This window comes from Salvia miltiorrhiza, chromosome 2 (assembly GCF_028751815.1).
Source record: "Salvia miltiorrhiza cultivar Shanhuang (shh) chromosome 2, IMPLAD_Smil_shh, whole genome shotgun sequence".
In the NCBI taxonomy this organism is placed as follows: Eukaryota; Viridiplantae; Streptophyta; class Magnoliopsida; order Lamiales; family Lamiaceae; genus Salvia; species Salvia miltiorrhiza.
The window spans coordinates 55239-81354 of record NC_080388.1 but is presented as its reverse complement, the minus strand read 5'-3'; the positions used below and the strand labels follow the sequence as shown (position 1 = coordinate 81354).

General features: G+C 38.5%; 3 protein-coding genes, 1 long non-coding RNA gene and 1 pseudogene across 4 annotated transcripts; 3 read left to right on the top strand and 2 right to left on the bottom strand.

The window, feature by feature from the left end:
* The first annotated feature begins 1131 nt into the window (after positions 1–1131).
* On the top strand, positions 1132–2501 carry LOC131012968 (pentatricopeptide repeat-containing protein At4g02750-like; annotated as a pseudogene).
* A 5268-nt stretch (positions 2502–7769) lies between these two features.
* LOC131012447 (succinate dehydrogenase [ubiquinone] iron-sulfur subunit 2, mitochondrial-like) lies at positions 7770–10936 on the bottom strand. Its single transcript, XM_057940402.1, has 2 exons — positions 10176–10936; positions 7770–8241 (listed from the first exon to the last, which is right to left on the bottom strand). The coding sequence occupies exons 1-2, from the start codon at positions 10904–10906 to the stop codon at positions 8070–8072; spliced, it is 903 nt and encodes a 300-aa protein (XP_057796385.1). The 5' UTR covers positions 10907–10936; the 3' UTR covers positions 7770–8069.
* A 5337-nt stretch (positions 10937–16273) lies between these two features.
* On the top strand, positions 16274–17471 carry LOC131012967 (uncharacterized). Its single transcript, XM_057940953.1, has 3 exons — positions 16274–16561; positions 16693–16918; positions 17011–17471. Exons 1-3 carry the CDS (start codon positions 16274–16276, stop codon positions 17469–17471), a joined length of 975 nt encoding a protein of 324 aa, XP_057796936.1.
* Positions 17472–19329: 1858 nt separating this feature from the next.
* On the top strand, positions 19330–20723 carry LOC131012446 (uncharacterized). Its single transcript, XR_009097327.1, has 2 exons — positions 19330–20018; positions 20451–20723. It is a non-coding gene; the product is annotated as an uncharacterized LOC131012446 (long non-coding RNA).
* A 2097-nt stretch (positions 20724–22820) lies between these two features.
* LOC131012445 (uncharacterized) lies at positions 22821–24669 on the bottom strand. The gene is made up of 3 exons (XM_057940401.1): positions 24435–24669; positions 23704–24066; positions 22821–23593 (listed from the first exon to the last, which is right to left on the bottom strand). Exons 2-3 carry the CDS (start codon positions 23947–23949, stop codon positions 23024–23026), a joined length of 816 nt encoding a protein of 271 aa, XP_057796384.1. The 5' UTR covers positions 23950–24066; positions 24435–24669; the 3' UTR covers positions 22821–23023.
* Between the last annotated feature and the right edge of the window lie 1447 nt (positions 24670–26116).

The window sequence follows — 26116 nt, the reverse complement described above, 5'->3', positions numbered from 1 at the left end:
TTTAAAATAAAATAATCAATATTTTGAATATAAATATAAATTTAGAAAGTTCGTATAGGTTCGATTAGGCTTGTGAGCCTCAAAGTATTCAGTACGTAAAGTTCGAGATTCGATTCGATACTAAACAAACCAAACTTGAGCACACCAGTATTCGGTTCGGCTCGGTTCGATTACACCCTTATTAATAATCCTTATCTTTTATCTAATTCTTACTATATTTGGAAATGACTCAAGAGTCGAGATTCGTGGGACGGCTGAAAAAGAAAAGTGACTAAAGATTCATGGGACGAAGGGAATATACAATTTGAGTTTAGTTAATCGGCCAATAAAAAAAGATTGAAACAAGGTACTCTGCTTCCACCAAAAATTTTAATCATAATTTCTCGTAAATTCAAGCAGGCTATAGTTTTTTGTTATTCATCACATTTGAAACTGTTTTGTCCAATATAAATAAATATAAATAAATTTTCAGATATGAAGATGAAGCTGACTTGTTCAAACCCAATTGACTTGGAAAATGATAAAAGTCTTTTTATAAGGCAAGAGTGAGGTTTTTTCTTTTTTCTTTTTTGAAAATAATAAGGCAAAGGTGAGTTATGTAAATTACTCTCATGCTTCAAAGGTACAAGACCTCAGAGCTTCAAAGGATCCCTTTCCTCAGCTCACATTTCTCATAGGTGGAAACTTTCTTCAAAATTATTGTTGAAATTGTTGGCCCAAACCTCAGGCCCATTTCTTGGCAGCCCATTTCCCTCCTTCAGCCCACTTGTGGCAGCCCATCTCTTAACTTAAAATTCAATTTCATCCCCAAATTCAGATTGATTCAATTGCCAATTTTCATTCCATGCGTTTCAGACATCTCCATTGGTGTTTTTGATTATCAAATCAATAATCAAACCACAACCTTTCATCGGAATTTTCAATTCCGGTTGTATATGTTCAGTTTCATCCCCGAATTCAGATTGATTCGTGACAATAAATAGCCATTTCTTGTTCCATGCGTTTAAGATATCTCCATACCACCATCTTGCGCAGATCAAGAACTAATGGGCAGCGTCAAAGTACTAACCACCTCTTCGAACCACCGGCGAGGCCTGGAAGCAACAATTTCACCAACTCCAACATAGTGAAATGCAATGTAGCTATCAGAAACCACATGCGCTTATTCCACTCGATGCCCCGCAAGAGTGAGGTGACCTACAACACTATGATATCCGGTTACTTTTCCAATGGCAAATACATGGGCGTGTTGTTAAAGGAGCATTAGAATTTAGCTACAGCGTGGGAAATGCTCTTGTTTCAATGTACTGTAGGTGTGGAAACATCAAGGAGGCATATGATGTTTTCAAGAAAATTGAGGATAAAGATGTGATATAGTGGAGTTCAATCATTAATGGTTATGCAAGACATAGCTTTGGTCAAGAAGCTCTCCAATATTTTGAGTCAATGAAACAAACGTCTATCCAACCAAATGAAATTACAATGCTAAATTCTAATTGTGTTTATACATTTTTTCTTGTTTTTGAAGCATAAAAGGCATTTGATGACTACTTGTTTTTTGATTGCCAATAATACAAAGCTCAAAGTATTTCTTAGAGCTATTTGTAGTCTTGTACGACTCATGTTGTACAATTGAACTCGGAACTAATTTGAGAATGAATAGTGTAGGACATCTGTCAATTTTGATTGATTAATTGTTGTTCATGTGAAATATTCATCTCCATCTGTTGATTGAAAGTATTCACTTGTTTTGATTTAGTGTGGTGTTTTGACTGCTTGTTGTCACACGGATTTGGTAGACAAAGGAAAACATTACTTCTATTCCATGAGACATGATCACGGCATAGTGCCAAATATAAAGCACTATGGCTGCATGATTGATCTTCTAGGTCGAGTTGGGCTCCTAGACGAAGCTCAAAACCTAATGAAAAGCATGTCTTTTGAGCCAGATGCAACAACATGGGGATCTCTACTTGGTTCTAGCAGGATTCATGGAAATATAGAATTGGGAGAAAAGGCAGCTGAGATATTGTTTGATTTGGAACCATGGAGCTCTTCGGTGTATGTTCTTCTTTCCAACTTATATGCAGCTTCGGGCAGATGGGAAGATGCTAAGAACACGCAATTAAAAATGAGGGACCGGGGTGTTAGCAAAACAACGGGATATAGCTAGGTTGAAGTGCTAAACAAGATTCACACATTTTCTGTTGGAGACTTCACCCATCCTGATGGCGAAAGCATCCATGCTTTCTTGGAAGAGTTAGATTTGAGGATGAAAGAGGATGGATATGTTTCCGCCACAAAATCTGCTCTACATGATGTAGAGGAAGAAGAAAAGCAGCATACACTCAAGTATCATAGTGAAAGGTTAGCTGTTGCTTATGGGATTATGAAGATTCAATGTGGGAGACCTGTTCGAGGGGAGATTGATCATCTTACGGGACGTTAAGCGTTTCCACCACTTTGAGGGAGGTGTGTGTAACTGTGGAGACTATTGGTGAATTCTCGTATGTTTTTTTCCATGTAGGCCATCTCTCCGCTTGGGCCTTCGGACACCGAATGCCCCAGCAGCGCTTGTGTTATCTAACAATAAAATGAACAAATATGAAGAAAGCTTTTCTTACATGAGGAATTTGTAGGGAAAATAATGAATGAATATGTTGATTCCTAAAATATTAGGGGAGGATTGTTCTTACAAATGTGTAGAAACTTTTGTAATACTTGTATTTTTTAGGATCCTTTACTTTATGAATTTGGAATTTATTATTTTAGAGTATTCCCTGTTTGAGTTGAGACTAATTCATCTGCAGATTTCAATAAGAAATTACTACTTATCATGAAAAAAAAAAATAATGAGAAATTCATTTAGCTGGATGTTTGCTTTATGTTATACTCATTATTGAAGAGGTCGTTGGTTTGATTCCCACCTAATTTATTTGGATATATAGTCTAGTTGGCATTAGTTTAGTTATTGGATGGATTATTTGGAATTCTGTGTAAATGTATTAGTTTGGATTCATGATGTAATATGGTATGTACGTTGTTGTGGAATTGTAAAGGAGTTTTGTCCTTTTGCTTGCTGCATATGCAAATCTTCCATCAGATAAGGAGAAACAAGGTCTTCTTGTACATGATCACAAGGAAGCTCTGAAGAAAAGATCTGGATCATATGCCGTGCTGGTGGCCGTCTCACCACAAAATTATTTTGTGTTCCCACGTGTGGTACAGTGGAGGCACAGAGCATTGTAGAGCCAGTTCGCAATATTTTCATGACGAGTATACCCCCACACACATTGATAAATAATGCAGCAAAAGTTTGATGAATCTGCTATATGTATGTTGAGGTTGATGGTTGCATGCAGAAGAAGTTTGATGTTCAATTCCGGGAAGCTGAATGCTACAAAATCGATATGAAAAAAACATGAAGGTGCATTGTAAATCAAGAATATAAGTGGGAGTGAAGACTTCACAGTAGATTGCAGCCATCTTCAGCAAGGCCGACAAGAACAACACGGGTAAACTCAAGGCTGACGACTCCAATGAAGTGATCAACTACATCAGTGAAAGGTAATCCATTTGATACGAGAAGATGTTCCTTGTGGTTTAGGACAATGTGGACCCCAGGGAGCTCCAACCAGGGAAATGCTGAGACAGTTTGCTGCACGACGTCCTCCAGTACTCATCCGGTAGCGTCGCGCAAATTCCACAAGGAGTGCTAATTGATCAATTACAAAATTCCTTTCAGGGTTTTTCTCATTCCATGCATTTCAGACATATTGCGCTTGTCCCAGAAAATACTGATGAGCCGCCGGCGAGGCCTAGAAGCAACTATTTCATGCACTCCGACATAGTGAAATGCAATGTAGCTATCAGAAACCACATGCACAATGGGCAATGCGACGCCGCATTGCTTTTATTCAACTCCATGCCTCACAAGAGTGAGGTCACCTACAACACTATGATATCTGGTTACTTTTCCAATGGCGAACATAATCTGGCTCAGAAGCTGTTCGATGAAATGCTTGAGAAGAATTTGGTGGCTCAAACTATAATGATTAAAGAAAATATTAACAAACAACAATCTCATAGCTGCACGGCAGCTGTTCGATCACTACAAGGAAACACGCGTATAACTGTTTTAAAACCTCCTTGTCGTCATCTTTGGCATGTTCTTTGATTTCTCCAACACTTATAAACTCTGACTACTTTGCTCGGTGGTATTGATTACAAGAATCTTTTAACTCCGATTGTCAATATTTCGTTCCTTGTATCTTTAATTACTTGTTTTGCGAATAAAATAATTAATTAAATAAATGATCAGCGATGATACATGATTTACTCATCTTCACTATCTCTCCCTTCGTTTACCTTTATCTTTATTTATTTTTCCGCAACTCTCTCTATCTCTCTTCTCATTTACTTTATCTTTATTTACTTTACCTAAATTTTCTTAATTTGTGTGTCCCATTTTTTTGGAATGTTATAAGCGGGACGAAGGGAGTACTATTTTAAATGAAATACTAATATTTAATTTAACATAATTTTTTTTGTTACCAATTAATTTAACTCATAAATAGTGACATTTTTACATAATTTAAAATTTTAAAAATAAATAAATGTATAATGACACGTGCATGAAATATTTTGTAGCTATCTTTGTAATATTTTGTGCTTTTTTTAAAATTTTCATATTTTTTATATAAAAAAAACAAAATAAAAATAACTATAATGTGGACAAAACAATAAAACTAGAAATAATGGTGTCAAATGGCCACAATGAAGATGCAAACACAATATTTGGCCACTAATTGAAAAAACACAAATTATGGCCATTAATTAGGCAATATGCCTAATATACCCCTAAGTCAAAAATAAAATTATTTTTTTATTTTTTTAATTCTCAGCGCCCTATCTACCCCTTGACCCCACCCACCCACCCCCCAAGCCATTTTTTTTTTACTCCCCTGCCCCCAGACCCCTCGACCCCACCCACCCCCAAACCAATTTTTTTTTTTTTACTTCCCCTGCCTTATCTACCCCCAAGACCCCCCCACCCATCCCCAAGCCAATTTTTTTTTTTTACTTCCCCTGCCTTGTCTACCCCCCAGACCCCCGACCCCACCCACCCACCCACCTACCCCCCCCTCCCCTCACCACCCACCCCCAAACCAAAAAAAAAAAATTTTTTACTCTCACTGCCCTGCCTAGCCCCAGACCCCCGACCCTACCCACCCCACCCCCTCCCCCCACCCACCCCCAAGCCAAAAAAAAAAAATTTACTCCCCCTAAATTAAAATAAATCAAATTTTACTTTTGTTATTTTATTTATTGGCACTTATGGCACTATTAGTGCCATAAGTGCCAAAAGGACCTTTTTAAACACTTCCCCTAGTGTTTAGATATTCCATTTAGGGTTTAGATTATCCATTTAGGGTTTAGATGTTCTATTTATGGTTTAGATTATATATTTAGGGTTTAAATATTCCGTTTAGGGTTTAGATGATGTTGTTGTTTCTATATTTGTTCTGCAAGTTTGGCACTTATGACACTAATAGTGCGATAAGTGCTAAAAAGACCATTTTATTTTATTTTATTTTGAATTTTCGTTGGCACTTATGGCACTAAATAAAATAAAATAACAAAAGTAAAATTTGATTTATTTTTATCTAGGGGGAGTAAAAATTTTTTTTGGCTTGAGGGTGGGTGGGGGGGTGGGGTGGGTGGGGTCGGGGGTTTGGGGTAGGGATGTCAATGGGTGGGTTTTACCCGGACCAGAACCAGAACCGTTCATTACCCGTTGAGCTATAAGCAACGGTTCTGGTTCTGGTTCTAGACCCGACCCATTTAGACCCTAAACCTGACGGGTCCAGATCCGATCTGATCCGTTTGTTATGGATCCGGACCGACCCGTTTTGCTGCTGACCTGCCACGGGCGCCACCCACCACCCTACCCACGCCCACCCCCCCCCAAAAAAAATTTTTTTTTTTAATTTTTTTTAAAATTTTTCCTTCCCAATCCCACCCCATCCCCGGCACCCCCACCCACCCCCCACCCCCCAAAATTTTTTTTTTTATTTTTTTTAAAAATTTTCCTCCCAATCCCACCCCATCCCCGCCACCCCCACCCACCCCTCCCAAATTTTTTTTTTTTTTTTTAATTTTCTTCAAAATTTTTCTTCCCCAATCCCACCCCAGCCCCGCCACCCCACCCACCCCACCCACCCCCACCCCCTCCCCCCAAAACAATTTTTTTTAAAAAATTTTCCTCCCCAATCCCGCCCCAGCCCCCACCCGCCACCTCCACCCCCCCCCCCCCCACCAATTTTTTTTAAATTTTTTTTAAAAAAAATTTCCTCCCCAATCCCACCCCAGCCCCGCCACCCCCACCCCAATTTTTTTTAAATAATTTTCTCCGCAATCCCACCTCTTCCACCCCCCCACCCCTACCCCAAAAAAAATTAACTTTTTTTAAAAAAAAAATTCCCCATCCCCACCCATCCACCAACCCCCTCCCCTTCCCCCCTTTTTTAAAATTTTTCTCCCCACCCCTTTATAGGTCAAGAATTTGATTGAACAATGAAAACGGCGTGTATCATTTTGTAATTTTTTGTTATCGTTTATTAAATAGTTCGATCTATTATATTAGAAATTATGTAACAAAAGTCAGAGTTTTGATCGAAAGCTATAGAGCCGAACGACATAAATATAATTTTAAAAAATGGGGGAGCGGTTGCGGTCGGTGGGGGTGGGGTAGAAAATTTTAAAAAAAATAAAAAAAGTAATTTTTTTGGAAAGGGGGATGGGGAGAAAATTTTAAAAAAATAAAATTTGGGGGGGGGGGGGGGGTGGGTAGGGGTGAGGGCGGTGGGGTGGGGAGAAAAATTTCAAAAAACAAAATTGGGGAGGGGGGGGGGGGGATTAGGGGGGGGGGGTGGAATTGGGGAGGAAAAATTTTATAAAAAAAAAATTGGGGGGTGGGGGAAGGGTGGGGGTTGGGGGGTGGGTGGGGGTGGCGGGACTGGGGTTGGAGTGGGGAGGAAAATTTTAGAAAAAAAAAATTGGGGGTTAGGGATGGCAATCTATCCGCGGGTAATGGATATCCGCGAAAACTCGAACCTATTAGGGTGAGTTTGGATACCATTTGATATCCACGGATAGTTTCGTGGTTGCAATTCGCTATCCATTTAGTTCGTGGGTATGGGTTTGGATACTTACTATCCATACCCGCGAAACCCGTTTACCCGCGAAAAATATCCGCCAATTACCCGTCAATTATCCGTGAATTACCCGTCAAATATCCACAAAAAAATCCATAAAATATGGGCTTTGAATATATATTTTGAGATTATGGACTAGCATATTATATCTTAAAATAGGCCCAGACAGAAACTCAACCAAGACCCCAAACTCTAATAGTCTAATTTTAATTTTAATTTTGTTGAGCAATTATAGAATTTTGTTGGATTTTATATTTTAGTTGATGAATTTGAATTTAAACATTGTTCTTTGTGGATTTCAACATGTGGATTTGAACTATGTTATTTGTGTTGATTTTTTTTCTATTAAATTTGTTGTAAATTTATATTTAAATTTTGTTTCGTGGGTATCTGGCGGATAGTAGGTGGCGGGTATCCAATGAATAGCGGGTGACGGATACCCGTCGGATAGCGGGTTCGCGGATACCCGACGGGTAGCGGGTATCCGCGGGTAGTGGGTATGGATACCATTTGATATCCATGGATAGTTTCGTGGTTAAAGGCTGTATTAAATGTGAGAAGAATATTAGAGAGTTATTAAACAATAAAATACATATCCATATCATTACATGCGCCCTACTCTAAATATTGACAAAAGGAGATTAAAACCTAAATAAAACTTGCTGATATTACAAACCATCTGAAGCCCGCCACAGTTACGGGCCGGGCCACTCGAGCCCCACCTAACTAACTAACCAACAACAAACTATAGCCCAATTCCAAAAGCTCATTATTTTCGAAATAGTATACTGATTTATGAGTTCAAATTTGCAAAAAATGATCAATGAATGAAGCAACCAAGAATCGGAAGAGCTAATTTGTGCGTTCAAGTCTCTTGATGTTCTGGATTTGCATACCAGGATTGAGTCCCTTGGGGCAAGCTTTAGCACAATTCAAGATTGTATGGCACCGATACAGCTTGAATTCATCATTGATCGCATCCAGCCGCTCTTTCGTGTATTCATCTCGACTGTCCATAATCCATCTGCACATATGCTAAGTTGATTTAGCTACACAATGAAACTTGTGGGAACTACACTGCGATTAGAAATATTTGCGCAAGTTTACTGGTTTATGAGATGTAAGAAGGTTTAGAGTAAGTTGAGTAACTAAACGTAGCTTATTATGTAAGACAAGGGCAATAACAATGCACCATCTCATTCCTAAATGCTTTTCTCAACTTAAAACTATGTTCCCATGGTTTTGTGGCATTAAATGAACATAATGACTATAGTGTTTTGTGTTGAAGATTAGCACAATTATCCTAGCTCACAACATCAAAACATATTCGCAGAATTAATTAACATAGAAAGTATTATAAATTAGCTATGAGCTCACCTATCTTAGAGGATGTTTGCTAGCATAATAGATATCATGTTGGAGTTTTTTAAAAATCATTGAATTTATGAAATGATTATAATGGTATAGTTGCAGTTAAAGTACCCAGTAACATAAGGGATTCTATCAAATACTTCATCCGTCCACAAAAGAACTTTCTGGAAGGGAATGACACAGATTTCAAGAAAAATGTTATTGAGTGTATTGAGAGTGGTAAAAAGATTGTTGAGTGTATTGAGAATTGTGAAAAAGTGTTTTAATTAGTATTGAAAGTGGTGAAAAGATGAAAAGTAAAGGTACGCAAATGAGATATTTATAAGTGGCGGAGTATAGTCTACAAATAGATAGGTCCGTAGGAAGTTCTTTCGTGGAAGGATGAAGTATTATTTATTAGTTGATCTAAGGATTCCATTACTTTGGGAGCAAGAGCAAACAAGACCTTTCTATGAACGCACTTATAAATTGTTTAAAACAATTACAAGCTAACACTTCTCTTAATCACTCTGTAATCAAGTTATATGTAGCCAAAATAAGATCTTTTCAAGCATGAAGCAGGATAAGTTTTCTCAAATGCTGAAAAAAAAGATAGAGAGTCAATGGATTTTTTAGGACAGTAACTTAGATTGATTTGGAAATTAGGACAATAACTTTCGGACTTGTAAAAATAGGACACTAATTATTTTTTAGAGTAAAATAGGACACTAATTAATAAGCGTCGTAAAAATAGGACATTTTTCAGCCGATAATTGGCTAAAACATGTCCTGCGGATGCAACACTTATTAATTAGTGTCCTATTTTACTCTAAAAATAATTAGTGTCCTATTTTTACAAGTCCGAAAGTTATTGTCCTAATTTCCAAATCAATCTAAGTTACTGTCTTAAAAAACCCTCGAACTCAAAAGATAGATAATGGTTGAAGAAACATGTAATCTCAAGAGTTCCTGACGCCTAAAACAATAGTCAAAACATTTAATAACTACATAAGCTATTTTTAACAAGCACACGCTCATTCAACAAGCTTTTAGGACATCTTTTATTACTATTTGAGATTAACAATAAATAGAAGGGCACCAAATGTGCTAACTATGACCTTAGCCTAAGAGACATATATACACACAGCAGATTCCAATTTACAGCAGCAATTTGAAGTGAACGCAATAATCAAATTAAGCATGAAACATAACTTTTGCTCAATCAACAACTAATCAAATCACATATTTCACCAAAATATCGATCTAACTTTCAAACTATTATAACACAGCTAATTAAGGGATACTCAATATTCATAGTAATAATCAGGCAAGGATCTAATACTTTTCCATATTTCACATAAATCATCAAAACCTGACAACAGCAACACGAAATTAGGCAAGGATTAAAATCATCATCACTTTTCTTCAGTAAAAAACTAATCAAATCACATAATTCACCAAAATATCGATGCCCGTGGGCCGTGCCAATCTAGCTTTCAAACTATCGTAATAGTAATAATTATCAAAGGATCAAATACTTTTCCATATTGCACACAAATCATCAAAATCTGATAACAGCGGCATGAAATTAGGCGAGAAGCAAGGTACCTGTTGGCATGAAGAAGCGCGGCGGGGCCCAAGTAAGACTCGGGATTCCACCAGTAGCTGGGGCAGGATGTGCTACAGCAGGCACACAGGATGCACTCGTACATCCCATCGAGCTTCTTCCGATCCTCCTTGCTCTGCAGATTCTCCTTCCCTGGATTCTCCGGCGGGCTCTTCCTCTTCAGCCACGGCTCAATCGACTTATACTGGTTGTAGAAATTGGTCATGTCGACCACCAGATCCTTAATCACGAACATGTGCGGCAGCGGCGTGACCATCGTCGGCCCGCCGGAGGCTATCTTCGTCAGGCAGGCGAGGCCGTTCCGGCCGTCGATGTTCATCGCGCATGACCCGCAGATCCCCTCGCGGCAGGAGCGGCGGAAGGTTAGGCTTGGATCCACTTCGTTCTTAATCTTAATTAGGGCGTCGAGGACCATGGGGCCGCACTCCTTGAGGTCAATTTCGTAGCTCTGGAGCTCCGGCTTCTGCGGCGTATCCGGATTCCATCGGTAGATCTGGAAGATTTTGGGGGCGGAGGTCGGCTTCGCCTGCTGATCCAGCTGCTGCGCCGCCGCCTCCGATGCGTGTTCCCTATAATTGACAGCTCTGGCCGCCGGTGACAACGCCGAAATCCTTGCTATCGCTCGTCGGACCAGTCCAGTCGCCATTGATCGGAAGAGAGAATCTAGAGAGAGAGAGTGGAGAAGGAATGACGGAAATGGGTCTGGGTTCATGAGAGGATTATATAGAGGGATATGGCGGTGAGAAGGATTGGTAAAGGGTAGTTTGGGAAGATTGGTGAATGAAAGGTTGCGACTTGCCGTGGATGGTGAGAGTGTGTGACGTGGCAGAAGATTAGAGGTGGAGATGGGAATAAAAGAGGACGTGGGTTGGTTTTGCAACGTATGAGTTTTTGTGTTGCATGGGACTCCAACGTCGCCGTTGCGTGATGGTTACACTACATCGTATGGTCCTGCCCAGGGCCGGCCCTTATTAACATTTGGTGGGGCAATGGCCTAGGGCCCCCAATTTTTGGGGGCCCCAAAATTTAGGCCCACTTATGTTATATACCCTACAATAAAAAATAAAAAAAAAATTTACTTACCTAATTTCTAATGCTGTAGCCGACAGCAGCAATCATCAATTCATAATTTTTTTTTGCATATTCTCATTACACTAGAAAATTACCAAATGGTGAGAATCAAGATAGAAAATGGTTAGTGTATTCAAAAGATGTGAACAAAGTATATTGCTTTTGTTGTAAATTATTTAAATCATGTCAAAGTAAGTGCTACAAATGTATTTACCATCTGAAACAAAATCGCTTGGTGAGGTTCTTGAATTTGTTAAAGTTTCAGATTGCTTTCCTAATGTTTCTATTGCATACAGAATATTGTTGACTATACCAGTTACTGTAGCTTCAGCAGAAAGAAGTTTTTCAAAATTTAAATTGATAAAATCATATTTACGTTCTACTATGTCTCAAGAAAGGTTGAATGGATTAGCGGTTTTATGCATTGAACATGAGGTATTAGAAAAGCTTGATCTTGAAGAAATTATTGATGATTTTGCTTCTCAAAATGCTAGAAGATCTAAGTTATTTTTGTAATTATCTCATCATTGTTTTCTAGTTTATTGCCTAGGGGCCCCTTTTTTCCTTTTCGCCTAGGGCCCCCGGAATGTCAGGGCCGGCCCTGGTCCTGCCCCTGCTCCGGCTCCATCATTCTAATTCAATTAGGACCCGATCCAAACTTTGATCCATCATTAATTTGGATCGAGTTTCTCTGGAAAATAATATGGAATCGAGTAGACTATGAGCAAATCTGAACTATTCAAATACTCCCTCCGTCCCGCTAAAGTTGGCAACATTTGTTTCGGCACGGAGATTAAGAAATTGAGTGTTATATGTTTTAATAAAGTGTGGCCTACAATTGTTGACCAAATTAGTGAGTAATTGTTGACTTAATTAAAGTAATTTTGACATTTTTAGAAAGTGGCCTACAATTGTTGACCAAATTAGTGAGTAATTGTTGACTTAATTAAAGTAAACTTTTGCCATTTTTAGAAAGTGGCCAACTTTAGTGGGACACCCAAAATAGAAATGTTTCCAACTTTAATGGGACAGAGGGAGTACTATTTAAATTCGTGCTCAAATCAGATTGAACCCAAATTCGCCGCACGCGCTATGCCAACATAGATAGCACATCTATCTTGTTACTAGGGTTTTCACATTTTGATTTAAATCGTAAATCAAACCAAACCGCATTTATGCGATTAATTCGATTTACGGTTTGAAAAATATGATTTGATTTATATTTTTTAAACATACATGATTTATAGTTTAGATTTGGTTTTTTAAAATTATAAATTAAACCAAACCAAAAGCCGTAGTAGTAGTAGTAATAATAATAATAATAATAATAATAATAATAATAATAATAATAATAATAATAATAATAATAATAATAATAATAATAATAATAATAATAATAATAATAATAATAAATATAATAACATATATGTAATCATTTATCCTAAACATATATGTAATCATTTATTCTATGTAACAACAAGAAAAATTAATTTTAAAATTATGAAGAATACTTAAAACTAACTTATCTATGTAGCAACTGCACAAATCTAACATAATTATTCATATAAATTAATCAAAAGTAATTACTGATGAGTTCGTAAATTACAATCGTCGATTTAAAATAAGATGGTTCACCTGTTGTGTGCGAAAGATCGGTAAAGTAATGAAAGCAGTGAGAGAAGTGTTGTATTGTCGATAACGTAGTATTACAATGTAGAATGCGTTCCCTATTTATAGTAGAATACAAGGAGGGTAAATAAGTCAATTCATATCCGGTACGAGCCCTAGGTTGGTTAAGAAGATTCTTCAATAAAAGTTGTCAATAATTCGTACGTCCTCAGCCCTGATCCAGCACAGAAACTATTCAGCTCTGGGTTTTCCTCCGTGGACACGTCAGCCCTGTCCGATGAAGCGAGTTATATCTTTCCTGTTTTGTCACAGCTCTGACATCCACTCCATGTTGTGCTCCTTTGGTCAGGTCAGCTCTGGCTCTTCCTGTGGTAAAATTCATTTGCTCGGGCTCAGAGGCTTCTACTGTGCGGACTTTTTACAAAAGATATCGTTCAGAGTCTTCTTCGCTCTTTCGGTTCCAAGGCTGGAATCACCATTGCTGTCAGATCCGCCTTATATATATTTTACTCCTCATCAGCTACTCTCCCCCAGTCTAATTGAGTATTCTTTTGTTTATACACAATTGGCTTCTGGATGTCTCCTCTTCGTTTTTCAGCGCTGAATTGTTCCTTCTGAAGAGCATTAAATGTCTGTCAGCTTAGTGGACCCCGGCCCCGTCTAATCATCCTCATTTTTTAGAAAAATGCGCATCTTCGATTTTATCTTTTATTTGAAAATGCCACGTATCGGCTCCTTATTGGACCCTGGAAACCCTCGTTCTCCACGCCGCCCTTACGTATATATAATTTCTTTATGTCCCCCATTCTTCACTTTCCGAGGTTCTCGTTCATCAGAGATTTCTCCGATTGTTTTATGTTCCCGCCGCTTATCCGACGTCTTTTCAACATTTTCCAGACTTTGCTTACTCCTTTCCCGTTTCTGCGACCAGGTTTAGGTATTATCTCCACTCTCTTCTTCTTGGGTTGTATAGCGTAAAAGCCTCCATCATTTTTAATTCTTAAGAAATTTTTAGGGAGCGTGTCATAAAGACAATCAAAGATGTCTTCTTATTCTGTTCCCGCATTTGTTATGGGAGTAAAAGAAATGAAAAGATTAGAGAAAGCACTCTGAGGGCCTATCCCCGGTTTAGTTTTCCGTCTTCCTAACATTAAGTCATTAGAAACCCCTTCAAACCTTCGCGAAAATAGTATAGCCCTGTAGGAGCAGCAAGTGGTGGCAGGGTTGCGTCTTCCTTCTCCTTATTTCCTTATAGAAATTTGTAATTATTTTCGTATACCCTTTTATCAAATAGCCCCTTCAGCTCTGCGAAGAGCCTTTTTCTTTCATATCTTGGTTAAGTATCATGGCTGTCGAGACACAGCGCAACTTTTTTGCCAGACCCAAATCCTCAAGAAGACTAACACCCATTATAGCTTTTCTACTAGTAAGAAGTTTAAGAGCACCTTTATGATTAAGTTGCCCTCTAGTGATAAGAATTTTGTGAATAAATAATGTATCGTGTCGACGGTTAAAAGGGACTTGGTGCGCCTTCGCCAATGTTACTGATGTGATCTGGCATCCTGAGCGACATACTCTGTCGTACCGTCCTCTCCCCGCTCCCTCTGATGATGATCTAGAAATTGTTAGGGTTAGTTTGATAGGGGTTATTGGGTTGGATAATTAGTATTTCTTGCGAAACTTCATAGTTTGATAGCAGTTGAAATTAATACAAAGGGCCCGCATAAAACACATGGCCCGCATGAATTATATTGTTCCTCTTAGAAAGCTAATCCACTGCAACCCCCAAGTTAATTATTCTGTCATAAACAGTGAATTGATTTTACATTTCAGCTGGACAAATTTGTCCCCCAAATGCAATTCAAAAAACGGGTTCACAGATTTGTCTTTCCGCTCCACTCGTCTTTTGCTTGGAGGCAACTCAAGTTCAGGCTGTTCAGCTGTACATGACGTCTTCCGCCTAGCGATCGAAAATTTTTCGGTAAATAACTCTTCAATTTGTTAGATCAGTTTTGATACTACCTGAGATATATGTTATTTTGAAGAACTGTTGTTGTACTGAAAAATTAAGAAAAAATTTCAAATGCTAGGGTTTTTTTTGTTGGGGGGGGGTTCCTCTTCTCGACTGATATATAAGTTTTCCACTTGGGAATTTCGGAAATTTTGTGTGCGGCAGAAATTTTGTGGCAAACTGTCTGAAAATTGAGGGACGAACTTGGTTACGTGCGTGTGGTTTTATATCTTTTCTAAAATGCTTCCTCTTTAAGGATTTTCGATTCGGTATTAGTATTTGTATCCAATTTCGACCCAACACCGAAGCTAGGAGCACAGCCCATTGATTCAGTGCCTTTACTCAATTGACCTTCGACCAGGCATTCTACCTTTGTCAAATTGGAACCGCGCTCCTTCAACATAGACAAGGCGAGTCCTATGAATCTGGTTTAGGAGTATCCGCAGGAAAGTATGCTAGGCTGATTAGTCTTTTCGAATCTGGCTAGCTAAGCTATCAGATTGCATATACTACCAAATGTTCTATTCATTTTTACGCCTTAGCCATCAAATGCAATGCTGCTTTTTTTGTCACACATAATTGTGCATTTCGTGTGGAACAGTGGCTAACATTACACTGCATTTTTTTTTCTTTTCTGGGCCAGTAGTTGATTTGGTTCCTAATTAATTTAATGTTTCAAGAATACCTACATATTAGTGGAAAGATTTGTTGATATTTTTGCAGCAGTGGTTTGAGGTATTATATATAGATTGCTACTCTTATGTCTATTCTTTTTTTTATCAAATATCGAGTGCCCTTTGAACAATGATCAACAACTTGTTGGCTTTTGATCTTTATTTTGAACATGATATTGAATTATTGGTGACCTAGTGTTGTGGTACATTGACCTGTTGAGGCTGCATATTCTTTGTTTGTTGGCACTTTCATAGATTGATCCAGGTTTTCTGCATTTGGGGAAAACATTTGATGACAATTCCAGTTTTTGAATGGGTTATTTTATTGTATGTTATGTTCTTTTTTTCTTGTGGAAGAGAACGAGGAGGGGTTTGGTTTACATTCTTAACTCATAGGACTTGTTTTGCTTTATACGTGCAGCTGTATCTTTCTATAATTATTCGTCCATACGAATCATGACTTCAGCTGCAGAAAACATCGTCTGCTTGTATTTGTTGATGGAAGAAATGTTCCAGCAACATTTAATTCTAGTCTTAGTTGCGTATTATGTTATGGTTAGGATGAGGTCGCGCAAGCGTAAAAGAGTTTCAAATGCAGCAAATTTTGGCTATATTGAACGCATTCCAGATCAGATTAACCATATGAATAGGCTCGTAGGGGTTAATGACATAGATTGCATAGCAAACTTATGAAATGGATAGGAACACATTTGCTAGGCTATGCCTCTTGTTACGTGACCTAGGAGGATTGACAGATGGGAGATACGTTAGGGTAGAGGAGCAAGTGGCAATTTTTTTATCCATTTTAGCACACCACAAGAAGAATCGAGTTGTTAGGTTTGATTTCTTTTGGTCCAGTCAAACCGTTTCACGCTTTGTGCACGCCGTTTTGAAGGCGATCTTGAAATTGCATGTTATTTTGCTTGTCAAACCTGAGCCCGTACCAGAGGATTGCACCGACAGTCGATGGCGATGGTTCAAGGTACTTAGTTCAATGAAAATGGTATATATGCTATTATATTTGAACTTAGTTTGAATTTTGTTTAGTTTCAAATATGATTTGAGTATTAATCTGCCACAAGTTGGTCTTGCACTAATCTGATTTTTGATTAGGGATGTTTGGGTGCCCTTGATGGTACTTACATAAATGTCATGGTTCGAAATGCTGATAAACCAAGGTATCGGACCAGGAAAGGGCAAATTTCCACAAATACTCTCGCTGTTTGTGACCGTAACCTAAAATTCGTCTATGTATTACCGGGATGGGAAGGCTCAGCAGCTGACTCTAGAATATTGCGCGATGCCCTTTCTCGCGTGAATGGCTTCAGGGTTCCTCGGGGTAATTTTATAACACTTTTCATCTAAATCTGCTCGATATTACATTGCTGTCATCATATGCAATGTTAGTATTAACATTGAGGTAAAATGCAGGTAACTACTACCTATGTGATAGTGGGTACGCCAACAGCGATGGTTTCCTTGCACCGTACAAGGGAGTTAGATATCACCTAAAGGAATGGGGGCCAAATGCTGCAAGACCCCAAAATGCGATGGAATTGTTCAACCTACGGCATGCAAAAGTGAGGAATGTAATTGAGCGTGCATTCAGAATTATGAAAATGCGTTGGGGCATTTTAAGGAGTACCTCCTTCTACCCAGTTAAGATACAAAATCGCCTAATCATGGCTTGTTTCATACTCAACAATTTCATCCGGACCGAGATGCCACTGGATCCTATAGAGCAGCAATTTGATTCCTCAAATGGAAACGGTGCAGAGGATGTTGAGCAAGACACTGAATTTATTGACGTCATTGGTTCCTCACCTGCATGGAATGCCACGAGAGACGCTTTATCTCTCGCGATGTGGCAACAATACTTAAACAATGCTTGATTTGGCGATTTGATTATGTACTTAAGTATTGAAACTTCCCGTTTTGAAACTTGATGTGTTGAGCTACCTAATTTCTTTTGTTAATTTTATGCATGAAATGTATTAAATTTGTGCTGAATTCGTGTTGTCATTATATAGTTCTTTAGTATTCCTTCCTAATTTGTAAGACTTGTAACGAATATCGCGACAGTAGTTGACTGTGATTAATTCAATTATTACATTTTCCTAACATCAGACAGAAGAAAAAAAAATTATGGGTCAATAAATCAGGTATTATACTGGTTGTTTCAGCCTTGCCGTTGTGCATGTCTTAAATTGAGAATGGAAAAAAGAGCAACAAAATGGTAGTTGTAGAAGAAACCAATCTCCATTATCTATCAGATATTGGTGTAGTTGGGAGGTCAATCAAATTAAACCACAAGCACCTCATGTATTAATGCTTATCAGAATTTGGTTGCGGAGTTCTCAACCCAATATGATATTCTGCTAAAAAAATACTTGAATGGTGCTTAGTTCATGTCACAACCCGACCTAAGCTAGTGAATAGTTAAGTCGGGAAAAAGTGTGACTAAAAACAAAATAAGAAAATGAAAAAGAAAATAGATCTCAATAAAATTCACTAACTTGCTTAAACAATAATTTATCAAAATATTTGGTAATCATAAACAATCTTTTCTAAAACTCAAAAGCAGACAACTCACAATACATAACGACAAGTTGTCTAAGTATCAAGTGACATAATTCTGTAAGCTATTAGTTTGAAATCTTTGCAACACATCAATAAAGTAAAACGCACTAAGCGTTGCAGCGGAATAGCTTAAGTGGATTACATGTATGAAGACATGAAATCCTGAGCCTAATTTAGTACTTATATATCAAAAGCTTTGCTCTGCTGACATCCATTTGCATCACAGCTTAACCTGCACATTTAGAAAACATATGCAGGGCTGAGTACTCAAAAGCACTCAATGGTCACATGCCGAAATAACTTGAAAGTTTGCTCTTAGAGCTATATATTGAACTTGCCATCTCAAGCATCACACATGAGTTTTATTTAAATAACCTGTGCACGTCAAAACTGTAAAACTTCCCTGTAATTATCATAAACTTCACATACGTCTGCAGGCATACTTCTTTGTACTCTACCATATCTGCAATGACAACTGTGTGCCGAGAAGGTGGTCACCTTCTACGGTCACTGACCGGCCGATACGCTAAACCAGCTCACAGACCTAGACCGGCCGATAAGCTAAACCGGCTCACGGTCCTAGGCCGGCCGATATGCTAAATCGGCTCACGGTCCCTTGTGTACACTAATCCTGTCTAACATCTGGATAGAACAGGATCCGAATTCGATTAACTTCTGGTGCCAGATAGGTATCATACAAGCTCATAAAATTTTGGCAAGTCAATAACTTTAATATAACTTCATTCATGTAAACATAATTACATAGTGCGCACTTCAGATTTTGAGTTTAGAAAGCCCACCTGATCGTGGTCTGACGACACTAGTAATTCTGAACTATTGCTTTACCCTTGCTTGTATCCGACCTTCAGTATAAAAACTGACTAATAAAAAATGAGGAAAAATGATATGGACTGATTTAAAAGAAATACTTATCTTGGTTTTAATAAAATAGTTCTATTGGAACTTATGGAATGATGACTGGTTGCTACCTGGCGAACTTATAAATAAATACCAGCATATTATCTAAACCACAACCTAAACTATGATAATCGTAACTCTGGCGTTAATCGAAACTCCACTTACTCTAATTTAATAAATAGCTATTAATTGGAAATAATATAAATCAATTTTTCTCTTCTTTCAAGAACTTGAGTCTATAATAATCTAGTGTCTAATTTATGCATAATTACATAGAGTAATAGCATAAATTAATTATAATGATCCTACAAGTCCAGGCTATTTAATAAATCAAGTCAATTATTAGCTACTAGCTAATAATCCTTTATATATATTTATAGGCTTAAATTAAAATAACTTAGCTCACTTTAACAAAATTAAGGGTCCAACTAAATTAATAATAGCACAATAATTAAATTAAGACCAATTTTAAACCAAAGCCACCACGGCATTAACCAACCCAAGCCCAACAGTAATTTAATTTACAAAAGTCCATCAGCTCTTATTAGCCCAAGTAATTGTTTAAGCCCAACTGTAATTACCCATTATTCTTTAATAAATAAAATCTAATCTAAACAAATTAATCACCCTTTTCCTTTTCTTCTACGCAATAGCATCACTCTCTCCCTCTCTCTGCGTTCTCTCCTTTTTATTTCTACTGGCGCTCTCTCGCTCTTTCCCCCTCCGGCAGATGTCGCCGGTCCTCCCCGCCTCCGACGCGGCGAGGCCGGCCCTCTCCTTCCCCCCCATCCTTTTCTTTCTTCCCTACTTCCTTCCCAATTTCTAAAATCCCCAAATTATAGGGTTTGCTGCCTTCCTTTTTCCCTCTGAAATTCGCCCCTCCGGCGAGGCCCGCCACTGCCGCCGCTGTCTCTGTGGCACCACCGCCACCTCTGTCTCAGGTAATCTATCTTCCTCCCTCTCTCACGATCGATCTCTCTCTGTCCTCTCTCTCTGCTCTCTCTCTCGATCTTCCCCTCTGCCCTCTTGCTTGCGGCGGCCGCGGCAGCGGCAGCGCATGCAGCGCCGGCGGTCGCCGCCGCTCTGCTCTTCTCTCCCTGCCTCTATCTCGCTCTACTTTCTCTCATGTCCGTGTCTCTCTGTCTCTGTCTTACTCTCTGTTTCTCTCCCTCGCTCAAACTCTCTCTGCTACTGGCGGCCACCGCGGACCGCCGTGGCGCAGGCAACGCCGGAAGTCGCACCTTTGCCGCGGTGGCTCGCGGCTGCTGCTATCGCTTGCCTCTTCTTCCTCCTCTGTATCTGTTTCTCTTACTTTCTTTCTTTTCTAGTTTAATAGCTTGTTTAGCAAATCCCTAACTATTTCCTTATCTCAGGAATCGATGATTCAACTCCGGCGAGGCAGCCCGCCTCCTGATCAATGCTCAAGATTCTATTTTTTCCACCTTTCTTATTGTAAATTTATGTTCTTTCATTGATTGATTATTGAAAAACTGAAGCTGTAATGGTTGGGAATCGTGCTGTGCTTATAGAAATTAGAGTTAGAGATATCTCTGTTTGTGCTTAACTGGTATAGCTATGTCTGTTTTCACTGCTTTTCTTTACATACTGAATATACTGTATTGAATAAGAAAGACTACCTTCTTTGATGTCTGCTGTGGAGGATGTGGGTTTGAATGGATGATTGCTGCGTGTTTAAGATTTGTAGAATGGAAACAAAACGGAATTACTGAGGCTACTCAAGATATACTGGTTTGAGTCGGTTGATGTGTAGCAGCTGCGTAAAAGTTACAAGCTACGCGTCCTTCTGTTAGCTAACCTGACTTAACAACTCTAATTAATGTCTTAAATCTAATTAAAAGTTAATTGCTTTACTAATGATATAAAGGATTGGACTTGGATTTCTTTCTATATAATAAAACAACTAGCTCATATGATAAGCTTTGGGCTTCAGAATTAATTGAATAATTGGGTCCTTAGTATAAATTAAAAGCTTAGCCCATCTCTTTTATTAATATAATTTGGGCTTCCAAAATAATAGCCTGATCCAACTTGAAATAATAAAGGATTTGGGCTGCTATAGCTATAAGTCTCCATGTAACTCAACTCCTTCCATATACTAACAAAGACTGGCCCAAATAATATTAATAATATATAGTATACTGTAGTGAAAATGCCGGATGTTACAGTTCAAGGTAATATACACCACATATGAAATATGTAAATAAAAAAAACACCAACTTCCTCATAAATGCCATCTTTATTAAAAGCAAAAAATTTGTCTACAAATAGATTCCATCGACGCCTCTTCTCCCTTCAAAGTTTCATATCATTTTGTGTTAAGAGAGGTAACCAAAAAAACCACAAAATGAGCGGAGGCGCTGGTCCGGAACAAGAAAGGTACTTGTACGACGGCAAATGGACGGAGGCACTCGATAGCTACCTCTGTCGGCGGCTCATCGAACGTCAAGAAGAATGTGCTCCTACACTGCCCGTAGACTCACCGCACGCGATCATATGTGCTATGGAGGCGCTCAACAAGGAGGTAAACGCCGACGTCGTATACGACAATGTGTTTTAGCGTGTCAAGTTTCTGCGTAAGCGATACTTGTGCTTCACAAAACTTGCCTCCGACCCAAGGACCAACTGGGATGTTTCGAACAATCGTGTAACGGCACACGAGCCTGTGTGGGAGAACATATTCCAGGTATACTTCTTTTTAGATAGCGTAAGAACCTAAACCTATACTAGTGTGTTTCAAAGTAGCCTTATCTCATTCTTGTAGGGTGACTCATTTGCACGGGCGTACTACTCGAAAGGTGATCCCATCTGGTCCATGCTTTGTCAACTCTTCGGATATAACAACATCAAAAAGGAGGGGTCCCCTACTGTCATACTCATAAGTGATTCGCCGTATTCGAAAGACAAACAAGCGCCTAGCCCATGCATCTCCATCTCTGAAGACGAGGTCACATCGCCTCCTGTGAAGGAGCCATGCGCTCGCAAGCTGGTCTTTCCAGACGACGCATACTCCAGCGTCGGCTCATCTCATCGTGTCACCCCGCACTTGTACGATGTCTGGCCCCCGGTGAATGCTGTTCAACCGAAGCTCAACTATGCACCCATTAAAGGTAAGGACGTCGAACACAGTTCTTGTGCGTCTTCTAGCCCACATAATAATTAGAACTTTGGATGTGGTTGTCTTTTGTCTGTAAACCCACGATAAGACGTGGTGTTTCTTTTTGCTGAAGTTAGGGGCGATGCAGGCTTAGTATTTGGGTTGCACATATATTATGAAACCCCACCCCAAACCACATCTTTTGCTTGGTTAGTAAAAAGAAAATAATGTTCGATGTCCTTTTTTGTTAGTGGTTGAATTATATATGAAATGCAAGTCTTTTAAGTATATGACCTCCATGTGGAATTTTAATATGTGTTAAGTTTGAATTGTGATAGGTATTACCTTGTAGATGGCATTATGTGATTTTCCATAATGAGGTGTTATTAGCAGCGAAACACAAGCATAATTTACCATATGTGGTTCAAAATGAAATGAGGTATTGATATCTGTATTCAAGACTTCCATTCCACAATACTTCGATCTACATAATACCACGACCAAAAAAATAGATGTATGCAGAAATCATCACCCCCAAATGTAACTATAAAAAATTTGCATTCTGCAATATCAAATGTCATTAACAAAAAAACTGCATTCATTCATAAATAGCATAACCAAAGTCAGCTCACAAAAAATTAAACATTGATCATCAGCATAACCATCTATGAAACTACAATAATCCATAAACCTTATAGAAATCGAAATGCACGACGCTAACTTTGAGTTCAGATCACACACACACACCATTGATACCAAAAGCGAGGATTTTTAGGTATTTGAAGCCAATACATAACAAAATACATAACCAAAAAGGAATGTGTGAAATTCCTAGTGTTTTTTAGTGCTGAGAATGTAAGCGACGTAGTGTGGTTTTGCATCATCCGGTAGCCCCATAAAGAGTTCAAGCCCCTGCTTTTCGCCTGCCAAGATCTCATAAGCCTCGAACTTCTCATTCATGTCCAAGGTTGTCATGCAATTGAGTTGAGCGTATACTTCCTTTCTCGCCTTCCCCAAGTCAAATTTGTAGCCTATGCGTGAGACAATGCTGTCGGCCCGCACATCGGCGTTCCGGCTCATCTCACCCAACACGTCAACCAAGCCATCGAAAACATCATTCGCCTTACGCTTCTTGTTTATGGTTCGTGCAACGCTCTTGTCCTTCTCACTTTGATAGACACTTTCATCGGCACCAGCAGTTTCAGCTTCACCTTCAATAGGAACATAGTAATCACCATGAACTCCTGCGCTGTCCACATTATTTGGACGATGCATATCGTTAACTGCATCCATGACGTCTTCCGCTTCTTTTCCAGCTGCACGATCCTTTCCAAAGATCTCTTTCCAATCTTCCAAAAATGGCCAGCTCTTCTTACGCATCGAGCGTGCATTTTGATCTAACTACATACAACCAACCGTTGTGGAAAGTGTTATCAAACAAAGTTTCAACAATTGCGACCTGCTATACATACATAAGAAATACAAGAAAATAAAATAAAGTTGGAGTATACCTGACAAATTTCGGCCCATAGCTCATCGTCGCAATCTATCATATGTTTCCCGTCAATATTGAAACCGAATCCAGTCTTATCCAACATATATGTAAGCGAATTGTAGTTCTTCTTCCATGTGCTTATTTTGGAATGAATATGAGGCATGCCTTTGATGTTTGTCCCTGGAAAGTTTTTCTTAAGAGCCTCTTCGAGCTTACCGAGATACCAGGCCAGCGCGAAACCCATTATCGGATTTCCAACCATTAACAACGAGTTCCTTCATAGATACAAGAAGTACCTCCTCCTCCCTCGTAGACCATGTACGTCTAGTCTTATCGGTCTTTACCTTTATACCACGACTTGTATCATTGCTATATGTATCTGAAAGTTCAATAACATACAGAACATCGCAAAAACATATCAATGCATATTGCAGCCGTGTGTGTGGATAGAACAAGTAGAAATTCATCGATACAAGAAAGGTGCCCAGCGATAATTGGACTATAATTTCTGGGTAAATCCAAATCTATCAACAAATCACAAATGTGTGGCTTGCCATCAAAATACAACCCCAAAATTTAAGAACAACAACGAACTCCAAATAAAGCCCTAAAAAAATCAAACAATGGAAGTAAACGAATTCTACAAACGAATCAACTAGCCATATAAGCTATCAGATACCACAAAATCCCAAACCAATGTGTGCATTATTCAATTTTTAAAAACTAACAAATGATACAAAATTGCACCTGTTTGGAGGGAGCTCATTGTTGTTTGACTAGCACTATAATCTGAACAATTTTCTCACAATCGTGAAACTAGACTCTTCCTCGTCAACGGCGTACACTTCGACAGCCTCCGCACAATGGATTTACCCAGCAGCAATTTCGTATGAGATGCAACGAGCTATGGCAGATGTTGGGGTGAAATAGGGGGTGTCTCTCCAAATTCTATTTCATCTATTTTTAATTCCTCCCACAAAAATAAAATAAAAAAATAAAGGGCATTTCTGGGTATTATATAAATTATATAAGGACAATATCGTAATTTCACAATTTAAAATTAACATTAGCCCACACACATCTATGACACGAGCTTGATCAAAGTTTTCTACTCTATCAAACTAGATTAAATTTAATTTCTATCGAAATTTGTAGCAGCTATCAAATACTGAATACACACAATATCTATCATAATTATCCAACCATAAATAATATTGACTTATCTAGGCCACTCTATCAAACATTGCCTAAGTTTAGTAACTATCTTTCTTTCTCTATGAACTTGAAATTGTGGATGATGGTTTGGATTAGATGTGCACACTTTGATTTTCAATGCTTGAGCTTAGGGACCCCTAGGATCTTGCCAACATCATGAATGGTCCTTAGCCCCATTACAACCAATGAGAAAAGACCTCCTTGAGTTACTATGTGACCATGACATATCACGACTAAGTGGATTTTCCTTCTTGTGTGTGAATTTCCAAAATAAATACTTGAGCGAAGAGTGAACCTTGGAGAGGAACTCGTTGTTGCTTGATTTGGACTAGATAGACGATGAAAACACTTGTTTGACATTTTCTTTTCTTAATTTGAGAGTTGAGAATCGATTGTGAGTTGCATGGTTCGATTTGACAGTATGTTGTGTTACTAGTGTTTTGATGCTTACTTGGCTGTCGTTTTCTGTTGAGTTGTTAGTGTCCTTGTTCTTTTCTGTTTTCTTTCCGTTTGATTGTTGTGTCCGTTGTTTCGTTCTTTACTTTTGGAGTCTTTAGTGACGTGTCGAGGGGGGAGGTCTTGTCTAGATAGCTATTTCCACTTTTGAGTCTTTTCTTCACTTCATACTTGAGGGCAAGTATGATTCAAGTGTGAGGGGATTTGATGGGTGTGTTTTAGTTATTTATATTCGTGTTGTTTTCCATGGATTATATTTGATATTACCCAAGTTTATGATATTTTGGCACATGAATTAGATGGATTGGGGATGGATGCTCGTGGATGGAAGAAGTTGGTGGAAGTCGAGTATTTGATGAAGAATTGCATGAATTTTGGAGAAGATTAGAGATTGAGCTTGAATTAATTATTCTAGATTTAATTGTGCCCAAAACTTTTATTTTATTTAATTTTGGGTTTAATATTATGTTAAGGGCCGAAAGCCCATAAGATTTTGGACTAGGGATCGGTCACTTATGTTTTTGTTAATTTCCTTGTTTTGTAATAATTACTTCATAGCCGCAAACTTAGTAGTTATATATAGGTGTAGATTTGTTAATTGGGGGACACGTTTTAGACCCCAAGTTAGAGTTTTAGAATTCTTAATTTTTCCTTGCTTTTACTTTGGAGCTTGCGGTTGTTTTGAAGACTAGTGGCAGACAAATTCCTTTGTTTTTTCAATTGTGGTTACCTTTTATTCAATTCCATTTAAATTGCTT